The sequence below is a fragment of the Urocitellus parryii genome, chromosome 8 (genome assembly GCF_045843805.1).
Source record: "Urocitellus parryii isolate mUroPar1 chromosome 8, mUroPar1.hap1, whole genome shotgun sequence".
Classification (NCBI taxonomy): Eukaryota; Metazoa; Chordata; class Mammalia; order Rodentia; family Sciuridae; genus Urocitellus; species Urocitellus parryii.
This window is the reverse complement of record NC_135538.1, coordinates 70,868,560-70,894,427: the sequence shown is the minus strand read 5'-3', so window position 1 is coordinate 70,894,427 and position 25,868 is coordinate 70,868,560. Positions and strand designations below refer to the sequence as shown.

The 25,868-nt window shown below is 39.1% G+C and overlaps 1 protein-coding gene across 1 annotated transcript; it reads left to right on the top strand.

The window, feature by feature from the left end:
- Nucleotides 1–14,984: 14,984 nt before the first annotated feature.
- On the top strand, nucleotides 14,985–18,474 carry Pnrc1 (proline rich nuclear receptor coactivator 1). The gene is made up of 2 exons (XM_026410723.2): nucleotides 14,985–15,679; nucleotides 17,379–18,474. Exons 1-2 carry the CDS (start codon nucleotides 15,140–15,142, stop codon nucleotides 17,820–17,822), a joined length of 984 nt encoding a protein of 327 aa, XP_026266508.2. The 5' UTR covers nucleotides 14,985–15,139; the 3' UTR covers nucleotides 17,823–18,474.
- The last annotated feature ends 7,394 nt before the right edge of the window (nucleotides 18,475–25,868 follow it).

The window sequence follows — 25,868 nt, the reverse complement described above, 5'->3', positions numbered from 1 at the left end:
CCCCACTTTGCAGGGTGGAACCAAGATTTTTTTTCCAAGATGTGTTAACCAACCTAGCTACTTACACAAATCACACTGTGTACAAAGCGCACACTTGTTTCTGTGACTTTTTTTCCTAGTCAAAGTCCTGGAGAGCCCTCTCCAACTGGGCGCGGGAGTCTGGAATCTGGCTTCTCCTGAGGGGGCGTGGCCTACCAGCTGGAGCAGAGGTCCTGCAAATCACTGTCTCCCTTCCTCACGGCACAGAGGCTGTGCTGCATTTTAAAATGTAGTCTGTTTTAATCAAGGAGGGAGATCTAATGATCATTGATTTATTTTATTTCATTTTCATTTTATTTAGCGATCCTGAGGATTGAACCCAGGGGCGCTCTACCACTGAGCTACATCTCCAGCCCTTTTCAAATTATGCATAACTTGGGACACAAAGATGAAACTTCCTCTTGCAACATCTGAGCTACTCTTTGTTCCAAGGCTTCCTACAGCTGTCCTCACTTTTCTTTGGCGCCACCCTCATGGATGGGGTAGGTTTAAAGTTGGGAAACCAGATTGCCCAGGACTGAATCCTCTGAGTCCCACCTCTCATGGCTTCCAGTGTGTGGAAAGTGTGCTGGCCTGAATGGCAACTGATTTGGCTTCAAATCCCAGCTCAAAGTCCCAGTATTCCTCCCATGCTTTTGTGTACTAGTGTAAAAAAAAAACAGGGACCAGAAGTGCTGCCAAGTTCCCACTAACCTTGTTCCTCAATTGAAGACACTGAGGCATGAAGATGGAAAACTTTAACGACTATGGATTCCTCTGAGGCTGTGTCAGAGGAGAAAAGAGTGGACTGAGAATAATTCATTGTTCGATTGCTCTTAGCAAAGAAAATTATACGTGATGACTAAAAGTCCATCTACTTGGGTCCAAATTCCTACTGAAGCAATCTGCTAAGTACTGAGGATTGAACTCAGGGGTACTGGACCACTGAGCAGCATCCCCAGCCCTATTTTGTATTTTATTTAGAGATAGTGTTTCACTGAGTTGCTTACTGCCTCGCTTTTGCTGAGGCTGGCTTTGAGTTCGCCATCCTCCTGTCTCAGCCTTGGGAGCCGCTGGAATTACAGGCTTGAGCCGTCGCACCCGGCAAGAGATTTCTTGAGAGTCATTTTTAAAGTGGTTATATCTCTTGGGCCTATGGTTAATGGGTAATTTCTATTTTATCTTTTTATGTCTTCTCTGCATCTTTTACTAATAATTAGTAATATTAATAGAATTAGTATTATTAATTCTGAATCAGAACAGGTAGTTTTAAAAAAGGTTTTAATTGTGCAAAAGGAAGAGAACAGAGTGAAAGAAACATTAAAAAATTAATGATGAAAATTGACATTTACCGAATATCATGTAATATCTGGTGGACAGTAACCGACTCATTTATTCCCTCTCAACTCTGAAAAAGCTATTATCCCCATTTTATATTTAAGAAGAAAAAGAAAGAAAGTCAAATAATTCTTCCAAGGTCACAGAGCTAGTAAGTGCAATCACAAGGACTTGGTCTAGGTGGTGAAGTTCGGGGGCCCTGCTTTTTGTCATAATGCTCTATTGCCTCTGAAATGATCTAAAAAATAATGTGGCTGGGGCTGGGGCCCAGTGGTAGCGTGCTTGCTGAGCATGTGTGAGGCACTGGGGTCCATCCTCACCACCACATAAAAGATAAACAAATAAACGTGTCCATTTATAACTAAAAATATTTTCTTTAAAAAAAATTTTTTTAAAAACAAGCAAACTTGGCTTGGGGGAAAGTATAATTTTTGAAAACAAATTTATCATGCAAACTATATTTTATGGTTCATATACCTTGAATTTATCTTAATAAAAGACTGGAAGAAAGTACTTTGAAACTGAGGTAGGGTTGTGACTTTAAATTTCTCCATGAACAAATAAGATTTGATAAAACAACTCTGTGCTAGAGGTAATTGTTTAACAAGTACTGCTCTATGCCAAGATCTGGAACACTTTGTATAGTATCTCAAAGAAATTTGAAAGAAAAATATGAGGATTTCTTAGAAAAAGGTTGGGAACATTAGGAACTGCTGACTTTTTTTTTTGTACGGGGGATTGAACCCAAGGGCACTTAACCACTGAATCACATCCCGAGCCCTTTTATTTTATTTTAAACAGAGTCTCACTAGGTTGCTTATAGCCTCCCTAAATAGCTGAGGCTGGCTTTGAAACTGTGATCTTTCTGCCTCAGCGTCCTGAGCAGCTAGGATTACAGGCATGCACCATCATGGCCAGAAGCCAATCCTTAAAACTGAATGTTTCAAAAGGCACTGTCCAAGAATCCTTCAGCACAGAAAACAGAGAAAAGAGGTGGGCACATGAACACATCATACACATCATACACAAATGAGTGAGTGCATAGAGTCACATACATGCTAAAGAAGAGACTCACTGTCACCATTTCATTTTGTATAAAAACAGTGCCTGACCTGCCCTCAATCTGCAGCATCAGCTACTGGTTTAGAAACCTCAGCTACCTTAAGGCTTTTTCCTCTCTTCCTGTATTTCCCGACTTTTCAATCAGCTCTCCTTCTGTGGCTGGATCCATTTAACCGCATATTGCATTTCAGGAAATTGGATCAATCACAGAAGTGATTTCAGGACCGAGAACTAAGGACAGGTCTTATACTCAATAAATGTTTTATGGGTAAATGAATATTTGGTTTAGGTGTGATCCTTCTGCACAAGCAATTTCACCTAATATCCCAGCATGGGGAAGGACATAGACTGCAAGATACAAGAAAAATAACCTACACTAACCAAATTAGGTTTTGACAGGAAGAGGGATGGGGGCTTGAGGAAGCAGGAAAAACTGGTTATACTTCACATCCAGACAAATCTGGTTCTCCTCCTACTTAGCATATGACTTCAGTTACTTTTTTCTTTATTCTTTTTAACCCAGGGGCTCTTAACCATTGCACAACATCCCCAGCCTTTTTCTTTTATATAGGATCTTGTGTTGCTTAGCTGACTTTGAACTCACAATCCTTCTGCCTTAGCCTTTCCAGCTGCTGGGATTATAGGCACACACCACTGCATCCTGCTAATTTCTTTTCTTCCTTTCTTTCTTTCTTAATATTTTTTAGTTGTTAATAGATTTTTAAAATTAACATATTCAATTGCAGTCATTATACTTTTTTTAAAAAAAGAGAGAGAGAATTTTAATATTTATTTTTTAGTTTTCAGTGGACACAACATCTTTGTTTGTATGTGGTGCTGAGGATCGAACCCAGGCCGCACGCATGCCAGGCGATGGCTTGAGCCACATCCCCAGCCTGTTAATAGATTTTTTTTTTACTTTATTTGTTTATTTATCTGTGGTACTGAAGATCGAACCCACGGCCTTACACACGCCAGGCAAGTGCTCTACCACTGAGCCACTACTCAAGCCCCTCAATTTCTTTTCTTAACCTGAGCCTTAGTTGTTGCATTGGAAATGCCTAACTTTCACGGAATCTTGCTGTTATGGTTTGGATCTGGAATGTTCTCCAAAGGCTCATGTGCTAAAGACTTGATCACCAATGCAGCTATGTTCAGAGGTGGGAATTTTAGGAAGTAATTGGATCACAAGTGCTCTAACTTCATCAATGAATTAATTCAACAGGGGATTCATATTTTATGGCATTATAGAGAAGTGGTGGAAACTATAAGCAGTGGGCCCCAGCTGGAGGAAGTAGGTGACTGGGACAGTGCCCTATAAGACAAAATCCTGTCCTCAGCCCCTTTCTCTCTGTTTCCTGGTGGCCATAAGATGAACAGCTTTTCTATGCCATGCACTTCCACCATGATGTTCTGTGTTACCTTGGGCCCAAAGAAATGGAGACAGCTGAATGTGGACTGAAATCTCTGAAACTATGAGCCAAAGTAATTTCCCTTCTTTTCGGTTGTTTATTTTGTTACAGTGTTAAAACACTCACTGACATATTTACCAATTTAAGATTCTCATTCTTCTGACTTAAGGTGGTTTTCATTCCCCCTAATAACTCCCTATGACAGCTATTTATCTACTTTTTTCTTTTCCTCCAGATGGTGTTGGAGGATGGTGTTTAGGTGACCTAGTGATGGCTCAGAGCTCATGCTCTTCTCCTCTGGATAGTTGCCAGCCTGTGGTGCTGAGACTGTTGAGTTCTTGTCCCTGAGCTTCCAATCCTAAGGTCTGATCTGATTCTCCTCCTTACTCTACTCTTAGGACTGGAAGGAACTTTTCATACATCATATCTGCCTCCTTATCAATCTCCTTAGGACATTTGTGAAAACCCACTTCCCAGAGATCTGAAGCAAAATGGCTCTTGGGGAATATAAATGAGAAAGATGAGTAAAATGCATGTGTGTGAGTGTGTGTGTGTGTGTGTGTGTGTGTGCGCAAACACATGTATAATCTTTGTCACATTACCTTAATTTCTTTTTTCTTTGTTGTCTGAATATCACTTTTGGTAACCTTGAAGGAAAAGAAATATAGAATTTGCAATTATCTGAAATGCTTCATTAAGTCAAGATCTTACAGATAATTTCTTGTATTATATCTACATAAAACTTTATTTCCCATTATAATTTTTATGCTTTCCCAGTGTTCCTTAGTTTTTCAGGACTCCCAGGCCCTAGTATTAGGACAGAGCCCAGGTTCTCATTCTCCTGACCTCCAATGTTTTCTGCTTAAACTGCACAAATTCAACAATGAATAAAACAGCTGGCAGCCTTGAGCAGTAAGATTAGATAAGAGGCAGTGCTTGGGGAAATATGTTGATTTTAAGTAAAGGGGGGTGGATTTGACCTCATGGAACAGGGATGAGATAGAGAAAACATTCATGCATTTTAAATGAGGAGAGACAAGTCAACAAGGTATAGTTCAGAGGTAGAGTGCTTTCCTGGCTTGCCTGAATCCCTGGGTAGATCCCCAGCATTACCCTAGGAAAAAGGAAAAAAAAAAAAAAAGAATAAAAAAATTTGTGTACAACTTTGTCCATGCACATCTTTTTTAGTTCTCTTGAGTATACACTAAAGAATGGAAACTGTTGGGTTATTAATAACTGTTTTAACATTTTGAGAAACTGAAAAACTATTTCTGAAATTGCATGATTTTAAAACACACAAATGAAGGATGAGTTCTAATTTTGCCACATCCTTACCAACACCTATTATTCTCTGTCTTTTTAAAACTCTAAGCAGCCTACCAGATATGAAGTGGTCTCTCTGTAGTTTTTTTTTTTTTTTTTTTTTTTTTGGTGGACACAACATCTTTGTTTGTATGTGGTGCTGAGGATCAAACCCGAGCTGCAAGCATGCCAGGCGAGCGCGCTACCGCTTGAGCCACATCCCCAGCCCTCTCTCTACAGTTTTAATTTGCATTTTCCTAATAACCAATAATATTCAGCATCTTTTCCTGTGCTTATTTACCATTGCATATCTTCAGAGAAATGTCCATCCAAATCATTTGCCTATTTTTTAAATTGGGTTATTTATCATTTTATTATTGACTGGTAGATTTCATTATATATCATGGATATCATATATATATAGTAATTTCTTTTATTCTGTATGCCAGGTTCTATCCTTAACTCTGAACCTTGGGCAAATTATTTCCCTTTCCTCATCTGGAAAATTTGCCAGTTAAGAAGACCCCACAATTTACAGATTGTGGTTCACATACACTGGAAAGCAACTGTCAGTGACCCAGGAGTATAAGACATCAAGGAATTTATGTAATTTAGCTAGATTGTCAATGTCACTCAAAGATTTGTGGTGTAAACAGAATCTTACTTTTCCATGTGTTAAGGTCTGGAGAAGAAAAAATAACCAGTATTTGTTGAGAAAATAGAAACTTTGATAGTTTGAGAACCTAGTGGGAATGGCATTGCTGTGATCCAAACGGCATTACTGTCAAAGTAATGGAGTTGAGTAGACTTTGGAAAGATAAATTATGCTTGACCCTTGGAACCTGTGAACTTAGCAAGTGGCTTAACAACGAGCCTTCAAAAGTGATTTTTTTTTGATTAAAGAAAACAAGCCAGTGTTTATTTTATGATAACTCAAAAATCATTAATTCATAGAATTCAATTCAATTTCCTGCTGCGAACATTTTATTTACAGATTCTGTTTAGTTCCACTTCCTACCAGTTTGTTAATTCCCTCAAAACAAAAAAATCAGGATGGGCATGATGGTGCATTCTTGTAATCCAAATGTCTCAGGAGGCTGAGGCAGGAGGATCACAGTTCAAGGTCAGCCTTGGCAACTTAGAGTCTCAAGCTAAAAAATAAAAAGGACTGGGTGTAGCTCAGTGGTAAAGTACTCTTTTGGTATGTGCAAGGCCCTGGGTTTGATCTCCACCACTACAAAAAAAAAAAAAAAATCAAAGATTCTGATTTTCCTAATTGGTTTTGATGAACCCAGTCTAATTCCATTTTAAGATTGGGAGCCATCTCATTACAAGTCATGAAACCTTAGTGGTGCCTCATAAATTCTGGTGTTAGGATCTAAATTTACTCCCTAACTTGAAATGTTGAACCATTTAGATCATTAACCTACTATCTGCCTTTGTATTATGCTTGTCAAAATCCTATTATCTGTAAGTTCTCAAGACACCTTCCTTTTGCAACTTTTGTGCTATAAAACCATGTTCCTAGAGAGCTGGGGTACTATTATCTAACCCAAGGATTTAGGGAGAGACAGTCCTGGCTGGGCGGAATTTACAAGCTTGCTTTATTTAATTTGACTTAAAATTGGAGTTGGTGGTCTTTTCTTTGCGTTGTGGTTTAACACTTTACCACTGAGCTACTGAGCTATACCCCCAATCCAAAGATGAGGTTTCTTAGCCTGTTGTTACTTGGAATCCCATCTATAGATATTTACATATATGTATATATTCTTTTTTCCTATCTTCCCAGTATGCCATAAGTTTGGATTCTCATGATATTTGTGTGTACATATAATGAGTTGTACCATGAAGGAGTCTCTTTCTTACACTTTTTTCTTCTTTGGAATTGCTCTGCTTTTTTGCTTGACTTCATTTTTCATTTATCCAACATTTATTTATCCCCAAGCTCTGCCAGAGGAGTACATCTATTCTCAAGACCTTCAAACATCTTTGTTTTTGGAATCTCCTTCTGCCGCCAACCCTCTCAGTATCATCCATCCTCCACTGAATTCTGGTGGCTATTCTCTGGGTCACCTGTCTGTTCCACTAAGATCGCCTGTCACCCTTAACCCAGCATCTTTTCACTTGTCTCCTGAGTGGACTCTCATAATCCCAAGCTTTTCCCTGTTTTGGTCTGCTCTCTCTAATGAAGCACTTTTTCCAGTAACTTCCCATGAAAGATTGTATTTGGGTAAATTTCTTGAGATATTTTCTGTTTGAAATATTTTTATCATATCCTTATGCTTAGTTGATAGTTTGGGGAGGAAACAGACTTCTAAGTTGGGATTCATTTAACTTTAGAATTTTGAACTCATCATTCAATTATCTTGTAGCTTCAGCTGAAATATGGATGTTTTGTGTTGACCTTGTTTTCCCTAGAACTATTTTATTTATTTATTTATTTTTAAACTTTTTTTTAAAAGAGACAGTAAGAGAAAGAGAGAGAAATTTTTAATATTTATTTTTTTAGTTTTCAGCGGACACAACATCTTTGTATGTGGTGCTGAGGATCCAACCTGGGTCTGTACGCACGCCAGGCGAGCGCAATACGGCTTGAGCCACATCCCCAGCCCCCTAGAAATATTTTAATGACCACCTTGTTTTGTTTTTTTTTAAAAGAAACTCTGTCTTTATTTTTTTTTTTTCAAAGAGAGAGTGAGAGAGGAGAGAGAGAGAGAGATTTTTTTTTTTTTAATATTTATTTTTTAGTTCTCGGCGGACACAACATCTTTGTTGGTATGTGGTGCTGAGGATCGAACCCGGGCCACACGCATGCCAGGCGAGCGCGCTACCGCTTGAGCCACATCCCCAGCCCCACCTTGTTTTTTTATTATTGCATTTCTCATTGTAGGCTTATTTTCAACCCCTGTGCTAAGCACACAGTGAGCCATTTCAACCTGCAGGCTCATGTTCTTCATGTACTATACCCCTGATGCTCTGAAGTTCTTAATCAAAGGGTGTTAAAGTTTGGATCTTGAATGTCCCACAAAGGCCCATCTGCTAAAGGATTGGTCCCCAGCCTGTGGCACTACTGGGAGATGGCAGAGCCTTTAGGGGGTAGGGCTAAGTGAAAGGAAGTTTTGTCCTTGGGGATGTCTTCTTGAAGAGAATAGTGGAATCCTAGCCCCTTCCTGATTCTCCCTTTGCTTCACAGGCACCTTGAGGTGAATAAGCTTCCTCCACAATGCACTCTTGCCATGATGTACTGTGCTATAACAGATCCAAGGTAACAGGACAAGCAACCATGGACTGAAACCTCTGAAACTATGAACCAAAATAAACATTTCTTCCTTATCAGTTGATATTCTCAGGTATTTTGTAAGAGTGATGGAAGGCTGACCAACACAGAGGGGCTTTTAAAATTTTTTATTTGTTCTTTTTAGTTAGACATGACAGTGGAATGTATTTTTGACATATCATACATACATGGGATACATACATACATGGAATATAAGGTCCCATTTTTGTGGTGGACATGAGGTGGAGTTACACTGGTCATATATTCATATCTGAACATAGAAATGTTATGTCCAATTCATTCTACTGTCTTTCCCATTCCCATCCCTCTTCCCTTCCCCCCACTTAAATTTTTTCTTTTGCTGGTTATATGTCCTATAAGTTTCTTTTATTCCTGTTTGATTTGATTCTGCTGGTTCTTTATTTTTTCTTTTTTAATGATATAACTATTTTTATATCTTTATTTCATTTATTTATTTTTATGTAGTGCTAAGGGCCAAACCCAATGCCTCACATGTGTTAGACAAGTACTACCACGGAGCTACAACGCTCACCCCCAACACCTACTGATTCTTGCCTGACTGCTTACACCTTAGGATAGAGCAGACAGTAGGCTCTGCATGCACGGCATGAATTATAGGCTTGTGGGAGTCATTAGGGATGATCTTTCTGGCTGGGCTGTATTTTTTGTTCTTTTTCTTTTTCTTTTTGGTACCAGGGATTGCACCCAGGGGCTCTTAACCACTGAGCCACATCCCCAACCCTTTTTATTTTGAGACAGGGTCTTGCTAAGTTGCTTACAGTCTCACTAAGTTGCTGAGGCTGACTTTGAACTTGCAATCCTCCTGCCTCAGCCTCCCAAGCACAGGTGTGTGCCACTGCATCTGGCAGGGCTATATCTTAAAGAACTTTAAAATTAAAGAACATAAGAAATTAAATAAATATGGATATCAATATTTAAGCTAATCACATTATAGGTGCTTGTACATGTTACGAATAACTGTAATAAGCTAACTTACTTATAAGGCTATAGTATCATCCTCTTCTTTCTCCTGAAATTCAAAAAGTTAATGACATCATTTTAGATACAGCATTTACAACAGTGAGTCATATTTGGCTGCAAATCATAATCAATATCTGAAATAAAACTTGGCAAAATATCAACATCATAAGTTCCTCTGAGCCTCTTTCTGAAGGTGGCCATGCTTGTTCTTCAGCTCTGTAAACCAAATATTCTTTTGGTCTTTCTCTGTTGAATTTTTTTGGATAGTGTAATTTGCCAGGCATAGTGGCACACACTTGTAATCCTAGAAATCTGGGAGGCTGAGACAGGAGGATTGCAAGTTTAGGCCAAGCCTCAGCATCTTAGCAAGACCCTGTCTCAAAATAAAAAGTAAAAATTAAAAACGCTGGGGTTGCAAAAATAAAATAAAATAAAACAAATAAAATGGTATAACTAAGGAAATACCAGTTTCATTTTCTTGTACAAACCTTAAGCCTTTTTCTTTCTTTTCTATTTTTCCCCCCAGCTGGGGATTGAACCCAAGGATGCTCTACTATGGAACTATACCCCCAGCCCTTTTTGTTTTTTACTTTGAGACAGGATCTCTGAATTGCCCTACGCTGCCCTTGATTTTGAAATCCTGTTGTTGGAGTCTCCCAAGTTGCTGGGATGCAGGTATGTGCCATGGTACCTAGCACAAACCTTAAATTTTCAAGAATGAAATAAGGACATGTTTTGGGGACATAAATATCCAGAAAAATGAATGAAAATCACTGGCCAACTCTCATTTTTCATTTTATGTTTTGGGGTTACAAACTAAAAAAATAACAACAACAACAAAAAACCCTCTCTATACAATCTCAGGCTTAAAAATCATAGGCATTTCTCTAAAACAACTATTAATTTTGTAACCTTCTAATATCACATAGTTGAAAGAACCCTAGTGTCTGATATCCAACTTTATCATACCACTCTAAAGTTAAATACTGTAAAAACTGGGGCGTTGCAGTATTTTGTAAAAATGAAATATGCTATTCTCCTTATGGAATTTTAGCTGATTAGAAAGAAGAATTGAATTGACTGTCCTGGGACCTGAAAAATAAATGAGATTTGACAGTTTCAATCTGAGGAAAACCTAATTTATTTTAAACTTCTTGGAAGTAATTTTCCTCTTATTTTCTAGAGATGTCAAGTGAAATATCCAAAGATAACTATAACAATTAAGTCAATAAATTTCCATGTTTTTCACTGAACAAGGGCAGGAAGGACAGTTTTGTGTCAGGGATTCATGTTATTACCTTAACATTATTATTTTTTTTTAAAGAGAGAGTGAGAGAGAGAGAGAGAGAGAGAGAGAGAGAGAGAATTTTAATATTTATTTTTTAGTTCGAACCCAGGCCGCACGCATGCCAGGCGAGCGTGCTACCGCTTGAGCCACATCCCTAGCCCCAACCTTAATTATTTTGAGATGCTTTTGTTTTTAAGAAATAAAACATTGCCAGGCACAGTGGAGCATTCCTGTAATCCCAGTGACTCAGGAAGTGGAGGCAAGAGGATCCCAAGTTCAGGGCCAGTCTCAGCAATTTAGTGAGGCCCTAAACAATTTAGTGAGACCCTGTCTCAAAATAAAACACAAAAAGGGTTTAAGGGGCTGAGGTTATAGCTCAGTGGTAGAGTGCTAGCCTAGCACGTGGAAGGCACTGGGTTCGATCCTCAGCACTACATAAAAATAAAAGTATTATGTCCATCTACAACTTAAAAGAATATTAAAAAAAGTTTGGGGATGTGGCTCGGTGGTTAAGCCCCCCCCCCCCTAGTACCAATAATCAATAAACAAACAAATAAATAAAATTAAAAATAAAACGACTGGGGATGTAATTCAGTGGTAAAGTTCCCCTGGGTTCAATTACCAGTTTAAAAAGAAAAGTGTGTTAATATTCTAGAGTACATTGTGTCACACACAAAAATAGCATGAAGATAGTTTGTTTTTTCTTTTTTTCTTTCTTTCTCTTGTGCTAGGATCAAACCCAGGATGTTGCACTTAAAGAGCCCTACCACTATGCCACATCCACAGCCACAGTTGAGTTTTTGCTGGTTTGATCTAGAGTAGGGTATCAGCATGCTTGATGAAGGGCTTCCTCAGTGTTGTAGACTTCTAACTAGGGGCTGGCCTGGGTGTTCCAGCTTTTAAAAGGAGCATAAATCATGAGAAAAACAACTCTCCAGAATCATAAAAAGTTCTGCAACTCCATGCTCTGAATATTTAAGGTAAAGGAGATGAAATAAAGATTATGATGACATTATTAAAAAATAAAAAGATAATGTTGAGTGTGGTGGAACACGCCCATAATTGTGGTGGTTTCAGAGGTTGAGGCAGGAGGATTGAACTCAAAGTCAGCCTCAGCAATACAGTGAGGCCCTAGGTAATTTAGTGAGAACTTGTCTCAAAACATAAAGCTGGACACAGTGACACATGCCTGTAATCCCAGCAGCTCAGGAGGCTGAGACAGGGGAATCATGAGTTCAAATCCAACCTCAGCAATGGTGAGGCACTAAGCAACTCAGTAGGACCCTGTCTCTAAATAAAATACAAAAAAGGGCTGGGGATCTGAGTTCAATCCACAGTACAAAACAAATATAAAAAGAGCTGTGGCTGTGGCTCAGTGGGTAAGCCTTTCTGGGTTTAATCCCTGATGCCAAAAAAGGTGGTGGGAGGGGTAGAAAAAGATATCACAGTCAATGGAGAACATAAAAAATGACAATAATGAGCCATATAAGAATTATACATGGGGGCAGGATTATAGGTGAGGGATAAAAAATTTCAGATGGGCATGGCCCATGCTTGTAATCCCAGCTACTCAGGAGACTGAGACAGGAGAACAGAAAATTAAAGGCCACGGATTGGGGTTGTAGCTCAGTGGTAGAGCATTTGCCTCGCATGTGTGAAGCCCCAGGTTTGATCCTCAGCAATATATCTATCTATCTATCTATCTATCTATCTATCTATCTATATATATATATATATATATAGATATTGTGTCCATCTACAACTGAAAAAAAAAAAGTTCAAGGTGAGTTTCAACAATTTAGCAAGACTCTGAGCAACTCAGGCCCTGACTCAAAATAAAAAGGGTTGGGGATGTTGCTCAGTGGTTAAGCACCCCTGGGTTTAATCCCTGGTATCAAAAAAAAAAAAAAGATGAAAAGATGGCTTCAAGAGCAGAGAGCTATATTTTACCTCCGCCTTCACTCTTTGGCCAGTTCCTCATCTGCAAAAGTTGAACCTGCGCAGAGTTTCTGTATCCCTTAGGAGAGTTTAAGAAATAACCATGTGGTAGAAAATTACTGCAACTCCATAAAGATGTTAACTATAGGGAAAATGAAGATATTAATTTCAACCTATGGCGATAAAGCTTAATAAACATTTCATCACTATAAAATTTGTGATTAATGTAAAAAGTTGACTTGTGCACACTTGGCTTTTTAACACAAACTTTGTTATTTTAATTAAATGGTTCAAAGTGTGTTTTGTGTTCAATGCTTAAATGTTAGGGAAATTATTGTTAAACATTTTGATTTCCTGGTTGTGTTCAATGTTAAAGGGATATTATTTCATGATTGGAAAGATTAATAATTTGAGAATTAAGCAAAATATAAATTGGATTACATGTTCTTTTCATGTAGGTATCCCTCAGACAGACATTGAATATCTAAGCAACAGTAGATATGTTGCCAAAAGCTTGGTCCTTGTGCCTGATGCCAATCCAATAATGAGGATACAGTTTTGATAAAAAGGAAAAAGAAGGTTTACTGCTTTGCTAAAAAAGGAGAAACACAGGAGACTCCTGTCCCAAAGGCTGTGATTCTGCCCATCAGCAGGAATAGGGGGGTTTTAAAGAGGTGTTTCAGAGAAAATGAGATTAGAGAGGAGGAGAAGATCAGGGCAATGATCAGGGAGGAGGAGGCTAGGGAAAAGAAGATCAGAGAGGAGAAGATCACGAAGGTGTCAGTTGGGAAAAAGTAAAAAAACATGTAAGTTTCAAAGCCACAAGGACTATAGTCTAAGCATCAAGTAAACCCTGTTACAGGTGTTACAAGTAGAGGATTGGAAATAAAGTCAAGGTGGTGGGGGAGCAGGAAAAGAGAATGATCATGGTCAAGGTAGAGAGAGAGAAAAAATAAAATGAAAGTGTTGCAGATGCCAATTAATAAAATCCTGCTGTAAATCATGATTAAATGTATTACAAGTTTTACATAAAGTTATTAGAAGGCATTATTCTAGATATTCAATCTGCCCAACTTTATTATCAATTATAGACACTAATCTTTTTTAATTTTAGGCACTAATCGTTTACCACCTGAAAGCTGAAAAACAGATTGAAAAAGAGCTTTGAAGATAAAGAAGTGTAACTTTATCATGGGTTTTTCTTTTTGTTGCAATCTTGGGGTCCAACCCAGGGCCTGGGGAATGCTGGGCAAGTACTCCACTGCTGGGCTACAGTTCCACCAGCCTTTGTTGTGGTCTTCTAATAATCTCCAATCTAGTATTACATCTATTATGGATGCTGTTGAAACGCAAGTCTTGCCAGAACTGCAGTTCAAAGTTCTGCCAAGTTACTGAATGAGCTTTGACAAGTCCTTTAGCCTCCGAGACTCAGTTTCCTCTCCTGTAAAATGGGAATAAAATACAGCACCTATTCATTAGGCATGTTCTTTCAAATGAGATTTAAGAAACAGTTCTTGGGGTGTGTTTGATAACTGAAGGGCACAATTCTCTTGTGTGTTAGCGCTGTGGAGGAAAAAATGAAAGATTTCTCTCAACGCGCAGCTAGCAAAATAAACCGTACATTACAGAGCTGTTTCACTTTCTCCCTTTGAGATCCAAAGCCATTCTTTTGTTGCCTTTCAAGCGTCAGGCACAATGTTGTGATCCCAAAGTATCACAGTCCTTCAAGCATGAAAGCAGTAAAATATCCAAAGTCTATTTATGGAGAACTTTCTATATATTAAGGAATCAGTTTAATCAACAAAACCTCCTTTAATTCTTATTTTGGTCACCAGCGCTAATACGCAGCAAACGGAGTGAATGAAATTTTTAGTGTTCTTCTAAAATTTTTTTTAATGATAATGCTCTTAATGTTGGGCTTGAAATAAAACGAATACTTGACAAGGTCAGTAGATGAGAAAGCACCAGTGGCCTTGATATTTTCTAATTCCTCCTTTGCCCTGTTCTGTCCCCCGTCCCCACCCCCACCCAATTCGCCCAGACCTCTCAGCAAGACGGTCGCCTAGCAGGGCGACGCGAGGAGAGGGGGAAAGGGGGGAGGTGGGGCCGAAACCTAACTTCATTGTTCGCGGTACTGACTCTACCCGAAAAAGCCCGTTGGCAGCGCCTGCGCACTGCGCGCTCTTTGTGCCGGGCTGCAGCAAGCGGCTTGTTTGTGTGTCTCTCTCCCAGAAGCTGTGGAGGCGGGGCCTGAGAGGCGTGGCCTGCCCCTTCGAATTCGGATTGGATTCCCGCAGGGAGGTAGGCGGGCACAGGGTGGAGCTTCCGATAACAACACTCGGAAGCCGGGCTGGGGCTGTTTGTTGCTGCGCCGCCTCCGCCCGAGTCATAGTCCGCGCTCTTCTGTGGCTCTCTTAGCAGCAGCAGCCGCCGCCGCCGCCCTATGATCACTGCCTTCACTTCCTCTTTCTCTTCCTGCCGAGCTGCCTGCCTCCTAGCGCTATGACTGTCGTCTCTGTCCCGCAGCGGGAGCCGCTCGTCCTGGGCAGCCGTCTTGCCCCGCTTGGCTTTTCCACCCGCGGTTACTTCGGGGCCCTCCCGATGGTGACCGCGGCACCGCCGCCTTTACCTCGGATCCCAGACCCCCGGGCACTGCCTCCAACCCTCTTCCTCCCTCACTTCCTAGGGGGAGACGGCCCCTGTCTGACTCCCCAGCCTCGCGCTCCAGCAGCTCTGCCCAATGGTAGCCTGGTCGCTGCGGGAGGCACCCCGCGGGCAGCGCCAAAGAAGCGGCGAAAAAAAAAGGTGCGGGCCAGCCCGGCGGGGCAGCTACCCAGTCGCTTCCATCAGTACCAGCAGCACCGGCCGAACCTGGAGGGCCGCCAGAGCCCGGCGACTGGCCGGAGCGGAGCGCAGGAGGTCCCGGGCCAGGCCACCGTCTCGGTCCCGAATCCTGCAGCCACAACCAGAACTGAGGAAGCGAGCCCCGTCCCTGGGCCGCTGCGGCCCGCGGTACCCGGCCAACCCCCGCTGAGAAAAGAGGTGAGGGCTGCGAAGCGGGTCTGGGGGGCCGTTGGGAGTTTCGGCCCAAGACGGCCACTGGCGGGCTCTCGGGCTTGGGGCTCGGCTGTGAGGGGGTCTGGAGGGTGGGGGCTGGGCGAGGGGCGGCTGTTTACTCGGGAGGGAAGTTTCCGTGACGCCCGCTTGGTTTTGCTGGGGGAAGAGGGGGAAGGGGAGGCATGCGCTGGCGCTGCCGATTGGCTCCCGGGAGTCAGCCAATGAGAGGAGCAGCTGCGCCCCAGCAACAGCCCCGATTTAGAAGGCTGGCGGCGTTCCAGGGGGTTTCGGCGTTCCGGGCTCGCGCGGTGGTGGGGGAGGGCAGGGGCCCGCGGGAGGGCTGACGTCAGCGCGCGCTACGTGCCGAGCGCTCTGGCGCTCATGAAGGTGGCGGGGCAGAGTGGGGGTGGCCGGGGAAGGGGTGGGGCCGGCTTTGGGCTTCTACGGGCTCTAACGCCCTGCGTGGGCGCTGGACCCGGGCTGCAAGCGGCTCGATTTCGTTTGGCTGGCCCTTTGCCGAAGTGTGGGACTCCCAGTCCAATTGGGGCTTTGCTTACCGCGAGTCTGACTTACTACTTTGTGGGACTTTTAAAGTTTCAAAGTTCGCAAGAATGGCATTAGTTCTTCTTGGAAGAGGTCAATTTTGTGGGCCACTCTTAATGTTGAACTGAGTTTATTGTTCAGCAATTCCCATCGTGTACTATGCTGACATTGAGTAGTGGCGGGTAGTTTTACTTGTTCAGAAGTTTTCACTAATATAGTTGAATGACGTTATGTTGACCAAGTGCCGTGCAGTTTGATTTGGATAAAATGTATGAAAATTCATACGGAATTAAATGTCTAAAGTGACATAATCTTAGCAAATTATAATTTCAATGAATCATAGTTACGTGGAAACTGCTCTTGCCCTTGGTTGGACTAAGATTTGGAGTTCATCTAGCTTATGCCCTTGGAAAAAGTTACTAACTTTAAATTATCTTCTCAGGTTTCAACTTGTAAAATACCACGACTGAAAATATTAGCGATAATATAAAAGAGCCTTTTGTATTTCGTTTGCTGACCAGTAACATTTCTTTCTTCTGAACGGATATTCAAACGCCCGAGTTTGCTGGGAGTTACTGATATGGAATGTGTTACATTGTACTCTCCTGCTTTGTTTTTGAGTGCTACTTACAAGTGTTGAAAGGACTGTAATCTAATTATACTTTTCCTTGACAATTTTTTATTTTAACCTTTTCCATCACAACTTCCTGGAAGGTCCACTTAAGTTAGGAAATTGATTTGATTGAATGAAACAAGTTCTTGAAATGGTTGTTAAATCAGAAGGAAGGCGGGGGCAGAAAGGAAACATTTTTTTTCCCTCTGACAAACATTTGGAAGAGAGCTATTACAGTTATAGCTAGATGGACCAGAGGTTAGTTTGGATTTTTTTAGACATTTTAGAACTTGCTGATGTTGCATACTGGTTACAGCGGTGATTAATTGCATAATTTTTAGTGGCAGACAATAAGGTGTATTTGGACATCCGACTGATAAGTGTAGCCAGTTTAAAAGTATATAATCAAAATAGTGAGCTGAAGACTAGGGGGGAAACATTTTAGAAGAAAATATGTAAAATATGTGAATTTTATAAATGATTTTTATTTTGAAACTCTATTCACTTTTGTGTTCCTTATCTTTGTAGGTTTTAAAATCAAAGATGGGAAAATCGGAGAAAATTGCCTTTCCCCACGGCCAGCTTGTTCATGGTATACACTTGTGTGAACAACCAAAGATAAACAGACAGAAAAGCAAATATCACTTGCCACTAACCAAGATCACCTCTGCAAAAAGGAATGAAAATAACTTTTGGCAGGATTCTGTTTCGCCTGATAGAATTCAGAAGCAGGAAAAAAAGCCTTTTAAAAATACTGAGAACATTAAAAATATGCATTTGAAGAAATCACCATTTCTATCTGAAGTGAGCCAAAAGGAAAATTATGCTGGGGCAAAGTTTAGTGATCCACCTTCTCCTAGTGTTCTTCCAAAGCCTCCTAGTCACTGGATGGGAAGCACTGTTGAAAATTCCAACCAAAACAGGGAGCTTATGGCAGTACACTTAAAAACGCTCCTCAAAGTTCAAACTTAGATTTCAGATTTCACTATGTGTGTAAAACAGTTTTCCCCAAATCTTTGGACTCTAAAAAAATTGGTACAGAAATGGAAATTTGCCTTGTTGCAACCTATAGGTTCAAAAGATGAGCTTAAAAAGTTACAAACAGCTTGTATTATATTTTATATTTTGTAAATACTGTATACCATGTATTATGTGTATATTGTTCATACTTGAGAGGTACATTATAGTTTTGTTATGAAAGTTATGTATTTTGACCTGCCAATGTGGTAGGTGTTTTGTATATATACAGTGGAGAAATTTTAAGTGTGTGCTCTAAGGCACATGGAAGACTGATTTATTTGCACAAGGTACTGAGATTTTTTTTTTTTCCAAGAAACAGCTCACAAATCTCAAAAGTGAAGATCCAAATGTGAAGTTTACTAATGCACTACTGAAGTTTAAATCTGTGGCACAATCATTGTAAACATGGGTTTTGTCTGTTTTCCCAAAATTGATTTCTGCCTTCTGATCTGTAATTACTGGAAAACTATTCCCATTTTTGCCAAACTTAATTTCTGAGTTTTGGTACATAAGCCATTATTCAAATTTAAAATGACTCTAATTTTAATGCCAACAAAATTGGTTGTAATCAAATTTCAAAGTAATAATAATAATTTGGCCCCCCCCTTTTAAACTAGTCTTGGTTCTTTATGTGTGACTGTTAATGTTTGTGTGAGATTATTTTGTGATTGGATTTTGACTTTCCTCTTTGACTTTATGCTCATTATCCTACAAAATTTTAGAATTTAATAGTAATTTAAGACTTCTACCTCTGAGGAAGATTTACCCATCTACACATCTCACTAGAGGAAATGAGTATGTTAGTAAGTATAAAACTTAGAATATATTTTTATGTGTGAATTTTTTTTTTTGTATTGGAGAGTTTACCTGGGGATACTTTACCACTTTACCCCATCCCTTCTCCCCTTTTTAAAAAAGTTTTGAGATAGCAGGGTTCTAAGCAACAAAGTGAGACTGAGTTGTTGAGGATAGTTTCAAATTTGCAATCCTCAATCCTCCCTCATACTCCTGAGTCTGAAATTATAGGTATGTGAGAGGTTTTATAAAGTACCATTCGACTTAATTGCAATGTTTTTCAGTGAAAATGATATGATTGGCTTACTAGATTTTGGATTGGTTTTTTGAACCAAAATAAGTATTGATGTTAAGATTATTGGATGGAGAAAAATCTAAATCCTAAAGCTTGCTTGAGGATAAATACAGCTGTGCTTGTACTTTGTCAAAAGTAGAGACATGGAACCTTGTTTCCAATAGTGTGTGTGAGTGCATGTGTGTATATTTCCAACTGAGAAATTCGAAAAATGTGACTCTCCCTTATGGGTTTTAGTTAATCTCAACAAAAAGGAAGTTTTTCTAAGTGGGTAGTAATTAAACATGAAAAGGATAAAAAGGAGCTAAAAGGGTACATGAAAGCCTCAGCAATAGTAAGGCACTAAGCAACTCACTGAGACCCTGTTTCTAAATAAAATACAAAAAAGAAATAGGGCTGCGGATGTAGCTCAGTGGTTGTTACCCCTGAGTTCAATCCCAGGTAACAGGAAAAAAAAGTACATGGTTCCTGAAAAATGGTATAGATGAGGAAAGTGTTTCTTGGAGTGTCTTTCATATATATATATATATATATATATATATATATATATATATATATATATACACTTTGGTTCATACAAAAAGGGAGGGAAGAGATTTCTGGCTGCATAAAGGGTGGAGGTAGTAGTATAGGCATAACTTTAGAATAACTTTCGTAAGCAGTGCTGGCAGGGTATGATAACTCTTAGGCTGTCACCACAAAATCTGAGAAATGGCCATAGATCTGTATCAACCTAGCACATGTGTCATTTGCCACTGGCTGTAACATTTTATATGCAGAGAGATTAGCTATACACAAAATTACATCCTGGCTTTTAAAAATCCATTTAGAGAAACAGGTGATTAAAGTAATGAAAATAGTGAACCTGGTAATAAGACTTCCTGAAAACAATAAGTTAACACTTGATTAAAAATTTGAAAATAATGGCTTAAGGTTGCTGACTAAGATACTTTAAGATAAAGTATTAAAATAGGTCTTAAACTTTGAGCAAAATCAGTTGAGTTGCAGTGTAGATATATATTCAGTGACAATGTATTAGTGAATTTAAAAGTTAAATAGCTTTTGGTGTAAAATGCTCTATAGAGGCCCATTATTTTCAGGCACTTGGATTTTTCTCTTGATAGAATGAATGCCTTAACATTTCTTCCCATGTTTTTGCAATTTGTTTGGTTTTGTGGGTATGTAAAGTGAAGGATGTGTCCAGCTTCAGAACTAAATTTAAATTAGTGTCTCCAGTAAAGGGGCTCAATTGCAATGAAGTGAAAAGTTTATATGAGAATAAAAATTGTTAAATTCAGGGGCACGTAGGTATAGAAAAAATAGTATGGTTAGTACTTTAATGAAGTTTCTAGATATTTATAATTTTATACTGAATTTATTAAAATCATTTAGTGGTATTATGGAAAGAGCTTTTTATTTGCATTAATTTTGGTACCAAGCATTGTTAAGTATCTCCTTGTAGGTAAAGGAAAAGGTAGTAAAAGATCAAAGTATATTCTTAAAAGGAGTAGTTCTTTACAAAGTACTTCTTAATGCAAATTTTAGGTTGTTTTATAGTTTATAAATGAAAACAGCATTCAGGTTTTGGGCATGGTAATTTGTAACCCCTTGCTTCCCTTTATTTGAATGTAAAGCTAGCATGTTGTATAATTATGGAATTTGAGTTGAATCCCATCATTCCATGCTTGAGGAAAATAATTTGAATTTTGTCTAGTACTTGACTTCAAACTATCTTTTAAAAGTCAGTTCTTGCTCTTATCTTTACCTCTTTGTTGAAAAGACTGAGTTCAACTTGTAATGTTGAGAGGGAAGAAAACAAAGACACCCATCCCAGTGTTTCTGCCTCTTAGCACCAGGGCCCAGAATGGACCTGGGAAAGAGGGCACAGCTGGTATAAACTTGGTGAGAGGGTAGAATGAGTACTGTGCATTGCTCTGGCTACAGTGGATTGGCTAGGTTCTTTGATGTCCAGTCACCTCCAGCAAGTTCTCATGTAAAAACATAAAAGTGTTTTTAGATGTCTGAAAGAAGATCTTGGGCCATCATAGCTCAAAGCCACCCACCCCTGCCTTATTCCTAATTATTCCAGAAGTAGTGCTGGAGAGAAGCCTAATTAAGTGGTTTGAGTTTACCAAGAGGGGGAGCTGGTTTTGTAACTAAGAGAGCTAAAAGGTGACAAGGGAAGACAAGCATTAGGGCCCAGGAGAGAAAGGGAAAGGAAATTGAGAGCTGAAATTCTGCTCACAGATAAAAGTTGTCCTTAAATAGGTGGAAAAGTTTTTTTTTCTTTTGTGGTGGTGGGGTTCAAACGCAGGGCCTTGACCCTGCTAGGCATGTGATCTAACACTGGCTTTGTCCTCAGCCCTGGAAACTTAGAAGTTCAGATCATAGTTAGAAAATTCTTTAAACTTTTAGTCACCAATTTTACCTTTTTCTAATGACATTATAAGAACTAATGGGTTGGTTTGGGTGAATTGACATTTCCCAAATATCTGAAAATGACACATTCACAGGTTTAATAATTTTTGCACTTGATTATAGAGTTCTTGCAGTTTGGATAATAAACTGCCTTAACCATCCCTTCCCCTTGTTTGCCATTTGTCCAGCAGAATGTCTGCAATTCAGTGTGAGGATTTATTGTAAAGTATGTTCAGGAAATGAAAGGATAAATAAAAGTTCACTGCAGGTAGTGTAGGGAGAAAAAAGTGACTAAAATACTGCATTTTTCTCTCCTACAACTACAAATACCTAAAGAGGTAAAAAAGAAAATTGTTTCTCCTAGGAAGTAGTGATTAATTCTGGTAACTAGGAATTTTCTCTTAGGGAATCTGACCCCTTAAAAATAGTATTGAGTTGGATCTTAAAATAGTCAATAGTGAAATAAAAACCTAACAAGATTAGCATAAAAGAAAGGAATTCATTACTACTATGCCAGCATTGCAGAAGACAGTTAAAACAATTTTACACATAGAAGATTTAAAACAAAGATATCTTGCATAAGAATAAATTAATTAGAAGTGTGGATGAATATGTAACAATTAGGATAGAACAAACATTAAATGTAAATCAAAATGACAAAAAATAGCACATTTTCTATAATAACACTGAATATTAAAAAAGTCAATAGTATTTGACACAGAAGAGGAAAATATAGAGGTAAAAGTGAGTAGATAATGTAAAAAAGATTTAGAATGTCCAGCAGCTCAAGTAGAGAAAAATTAAGTGTCTTTGAAAGGTATATTGGGGTAAGAACACAGGCCCTTGAACGACATGTTGTTTTTTTTTTTTTTAAGAGGGAGAGAGAATTTTAATACTTATTTTTTAGTTTTTGGCGGACACAACATCTTTGTATGTGGTGAACCCGGGCTGCACACATGCCAGGCAAGCTTGCTACTGCTTGAGCCACATCCCCAGCCCTTGAACAACATGTTGAAGAGCTTCAGCTTTATTATGTAAGCATGGCAGAATCATCAGATTTGAGGAAAGGAATGAGATTCTTAAAAAACAAAATTGTTATGAAAAGGTGGGAAAGGGAACAAAACAGGAAGACCACTTGAACATAAATATTTTAATAGCTCAAAAGAGAAAAGGGCATTTAGAACATTGTCAGAGGGAATGTAAAGACAGCTTGTTTTGGAGCATTGGAATGAAGGGTGAGGAAAGAAGCCTTTTTAGGTCTAGTGACTAGACAAATTACCAAGTAGGGAACTGGGCCGGCAGATTGGAATTATACAGGAAGATAATTTTGATTTGGTTTGTTGAAATTTTTGGATGTCCTGTAGGTAGTGCACGTGGAAAGGCATAGCAAATAGAAGATAGGTCAGACCTAGAGACACAGCTTAGGTAAATAGTGCACAGAAACAATAATCATAACATTAAAATGGAACTGAAATATGTCTTCCCATATCCTATTTTCTCTCATGAGGCTTAATGTGTTTCCGGGTACTCTTCATCCTCTTCGCTTCCTGTGGCAACTTCAACTATGGTAGTCAATTAGTTGTTGAATTGGAATGTATTATGAAACAGTTTTACACAGGGATTGTTTCTTTACCTAGCTGTAAAAGTGACTATTAATAGACCTAATTTAAGTTTTATATTTGATAGCAACTACCTGTTGGTGAAAAGGAGCAAGAATGTCACCTTCCTTTTCTGTAGTCAAAGATAACATTTTATTTATTTATTTATTTATTTATTTATTTATTTATTTTTAAAGAGGGGAGGGAGGGAGGGAGGGAGGGAGAGAGAGAGAGAGAATTTTTAAATATTTATTTTAAACAACATTTTTGTTTGTATGTGGTGCTGAGGATCCAAACCAGGCCGCATGCCAGGCGACCGCGCTACCGCTTGAGTCACATCCCCAGCCCCCAAAGATAACATTTTAAACCACCAACCCAGTATGCCTTGCTGAGGTTTTTTTTTTAGGTACTGGAGATTGAGCTACATCCCTGCTGGGTTCAATGCCTGGGACACTCCCCCCCCCCTCCGAAAAAAAAGTGATGAAGCAGGTATCCTCAGTCATAAATTTAGTGACATCCACTCTTTCATCTTCCATGCTAAGGCTGGTGCTGCCCTCAGTGATGACTTTTGTCAGGCTCATTTTCTGTCCTGACAGAGAATTTAGGTACAGCAATAGGACAGTGACATTATGGCCTCCAAAGAGTAGGAGCCCCTGGACCACCAGCCCCAGTAATATCTTTTTTTGTTTTTTTTTTTTTTTTTTTTTGGTTTTTTTTTTGGTACCCTGGGGATTGAATCCAGGGGTGCTTAACAACTAAGCCACATTCCCAGACCTTTTTATTTTTTATTTTGAGACTGGGTGTCACTAAGTTGCTGAGGCTGCCCTTGAATTTGTAATCCTCCTGCCTCCTGAGTTGTTGGGATTATAGGCCTGCATCACCATGCCTGGCTCCCAGTGAGATCATGAGAGGAAAAGAGAGGCCTCTCTGCTGCTGTGGAATCCATGCCTTAACTCAGTCATCAAACACACTGAGAACCACTGTCCCCTCTTCCCAGTTTCCATCTCAGATCTTCTGAATAAGGGAAGGGATTAGGGAATCTACTCTTTTAGGTACCATCAATAAAGTCCACTGCACCCATCTCCCTGTGTTCCCCCGAAAAGAGTTGGGGATGATCTGCTTGTTGAACCTAACCCCTTTTCTTTAAATCTCTTGGATTAAATAGTCTGGAATTAATCTTGACAGTTTTCAAATTGTTACTTTTCATATCTTTGTAATTATCTTGGAGGTTCTAAATTAAATATACTAAAATGTATGTAAGTAATGTTCCCAACACCCAGGAATTGTATTGGCCAAATTTAAGTTGGAATTAAAAATACCCCAGGGCTGGGGTTGTGGCTCAGTGGTAGAGAGCTCGTCTAGCATGCACCAGGCACTAGGTTTGATCCTCAGCACCACATAATTGTAAAATAAAGATATTGTGTCCACGTAAAAAAAAAAAAAAAAAAAAAAATTGTATTACAATTTAGCATTTACAAAAGGTGTACATTTACTGAGGGTTCACTGTTAATATTTTAGAATTATTTTCCCAAGCAGAGTTTATAATAATGTGTCTAGAACTGGCTACACAAATTTAGAATTCATTAGAGGACTAGTTTTTCATAGATTATGTGGCATTAATTATAGTTTTTGAATTAAGTAATGGTAGAAATGGACAAATGGGAGAACTGGTAGCATCTATATGGGTATTTTTTTTTTTTTAAAGAGAGAGAGAGAGAGAGAGAGAGAGAGAGAATTTTTAATATTTATTTTTTAGTTCTCGGCGGACACAACATCTTTGTTGGTATGTGGTGCTGAGGATCGAACCCGGGCCGCACGCATGCCAGGCGAGCGCACTACCGCTTGAGCCACATCCCCAGCCCTATATGGGTAATTTTTTAAAATTAGATGCACATTTGTCAAAGAAGCCACTATGTGAGTGTGGCTTTCTGGTTATAAAGGTACCGGGAGTGGTTCTTGAGTTACAGTGGTTCCACTTAACCATTTTCAACTTTACAATGGTGTGAAAATGATTTGTAGTCTATAAAGACTAGATTTGGAGTTTTGAAATTTGATCTTGGGCTAGTGATAGTAGTAAGATGCTTGTGATGCTAGGCAATGATAGTGAGCCACAGCTTCCAGTCAGCCAACAGATCTTGAGGGGAAACAACTAAGGCTGTTCACATATTTGGTAGGTTACCTATGTTAAATGCATTTTCAACGTACAATGGGTTTGTCATGACATCCCCATCACTATCGAGAAGCATCTCTGGATACTGATCACATTCCTCATAGCTGGTTTTATATATATAGTTTCTCATAATTATGGAGTAATGCTCTAAAATTAGAGCTTGTTAATCTGACTAGTTGTCAAGTCTGAATTATAGCTGTACTCCTGACAGGCTAAAATCTTGGAAAAGGATAGCAGTTACAACACATTTTCCTTTTTTTTTTTTTTTTTTAAGCAAAATAAGCTAAATTTTCTTTTTCATTTCAGACTTTTTCTTTAAATAAGCTGTTTTTTTCCTTTTAATAAACATTTTGATGCTTTTTGGTTATTTCCAGCATGCAAATATTTAAATTAAACCCCAAATTTTCTAACAGTAAAGATCTTTATAAACAGGAAGATTTTTATTATGATACTTTTTACCTGGCAACATGGAATAATAGAGGGCTTTGATTCAAAACCTTTGATAGAGTACAACTGGGGGGATTTTTCTGATATAAAACAAAGGCTCACAATCCTCCCTTCCAAAGTTGAACAGAATTAACCTTATTTTTCAAATAAACAGACATTTACTACTCTCAAATTTTAGAAGGGATTGATATAAAAGATAGGATATCAATCTTTGATAGGCCAATCTTCCAAGGCTTTAGAGTTGTTATGCATTTATGCCAGTTTACTTAACCGCA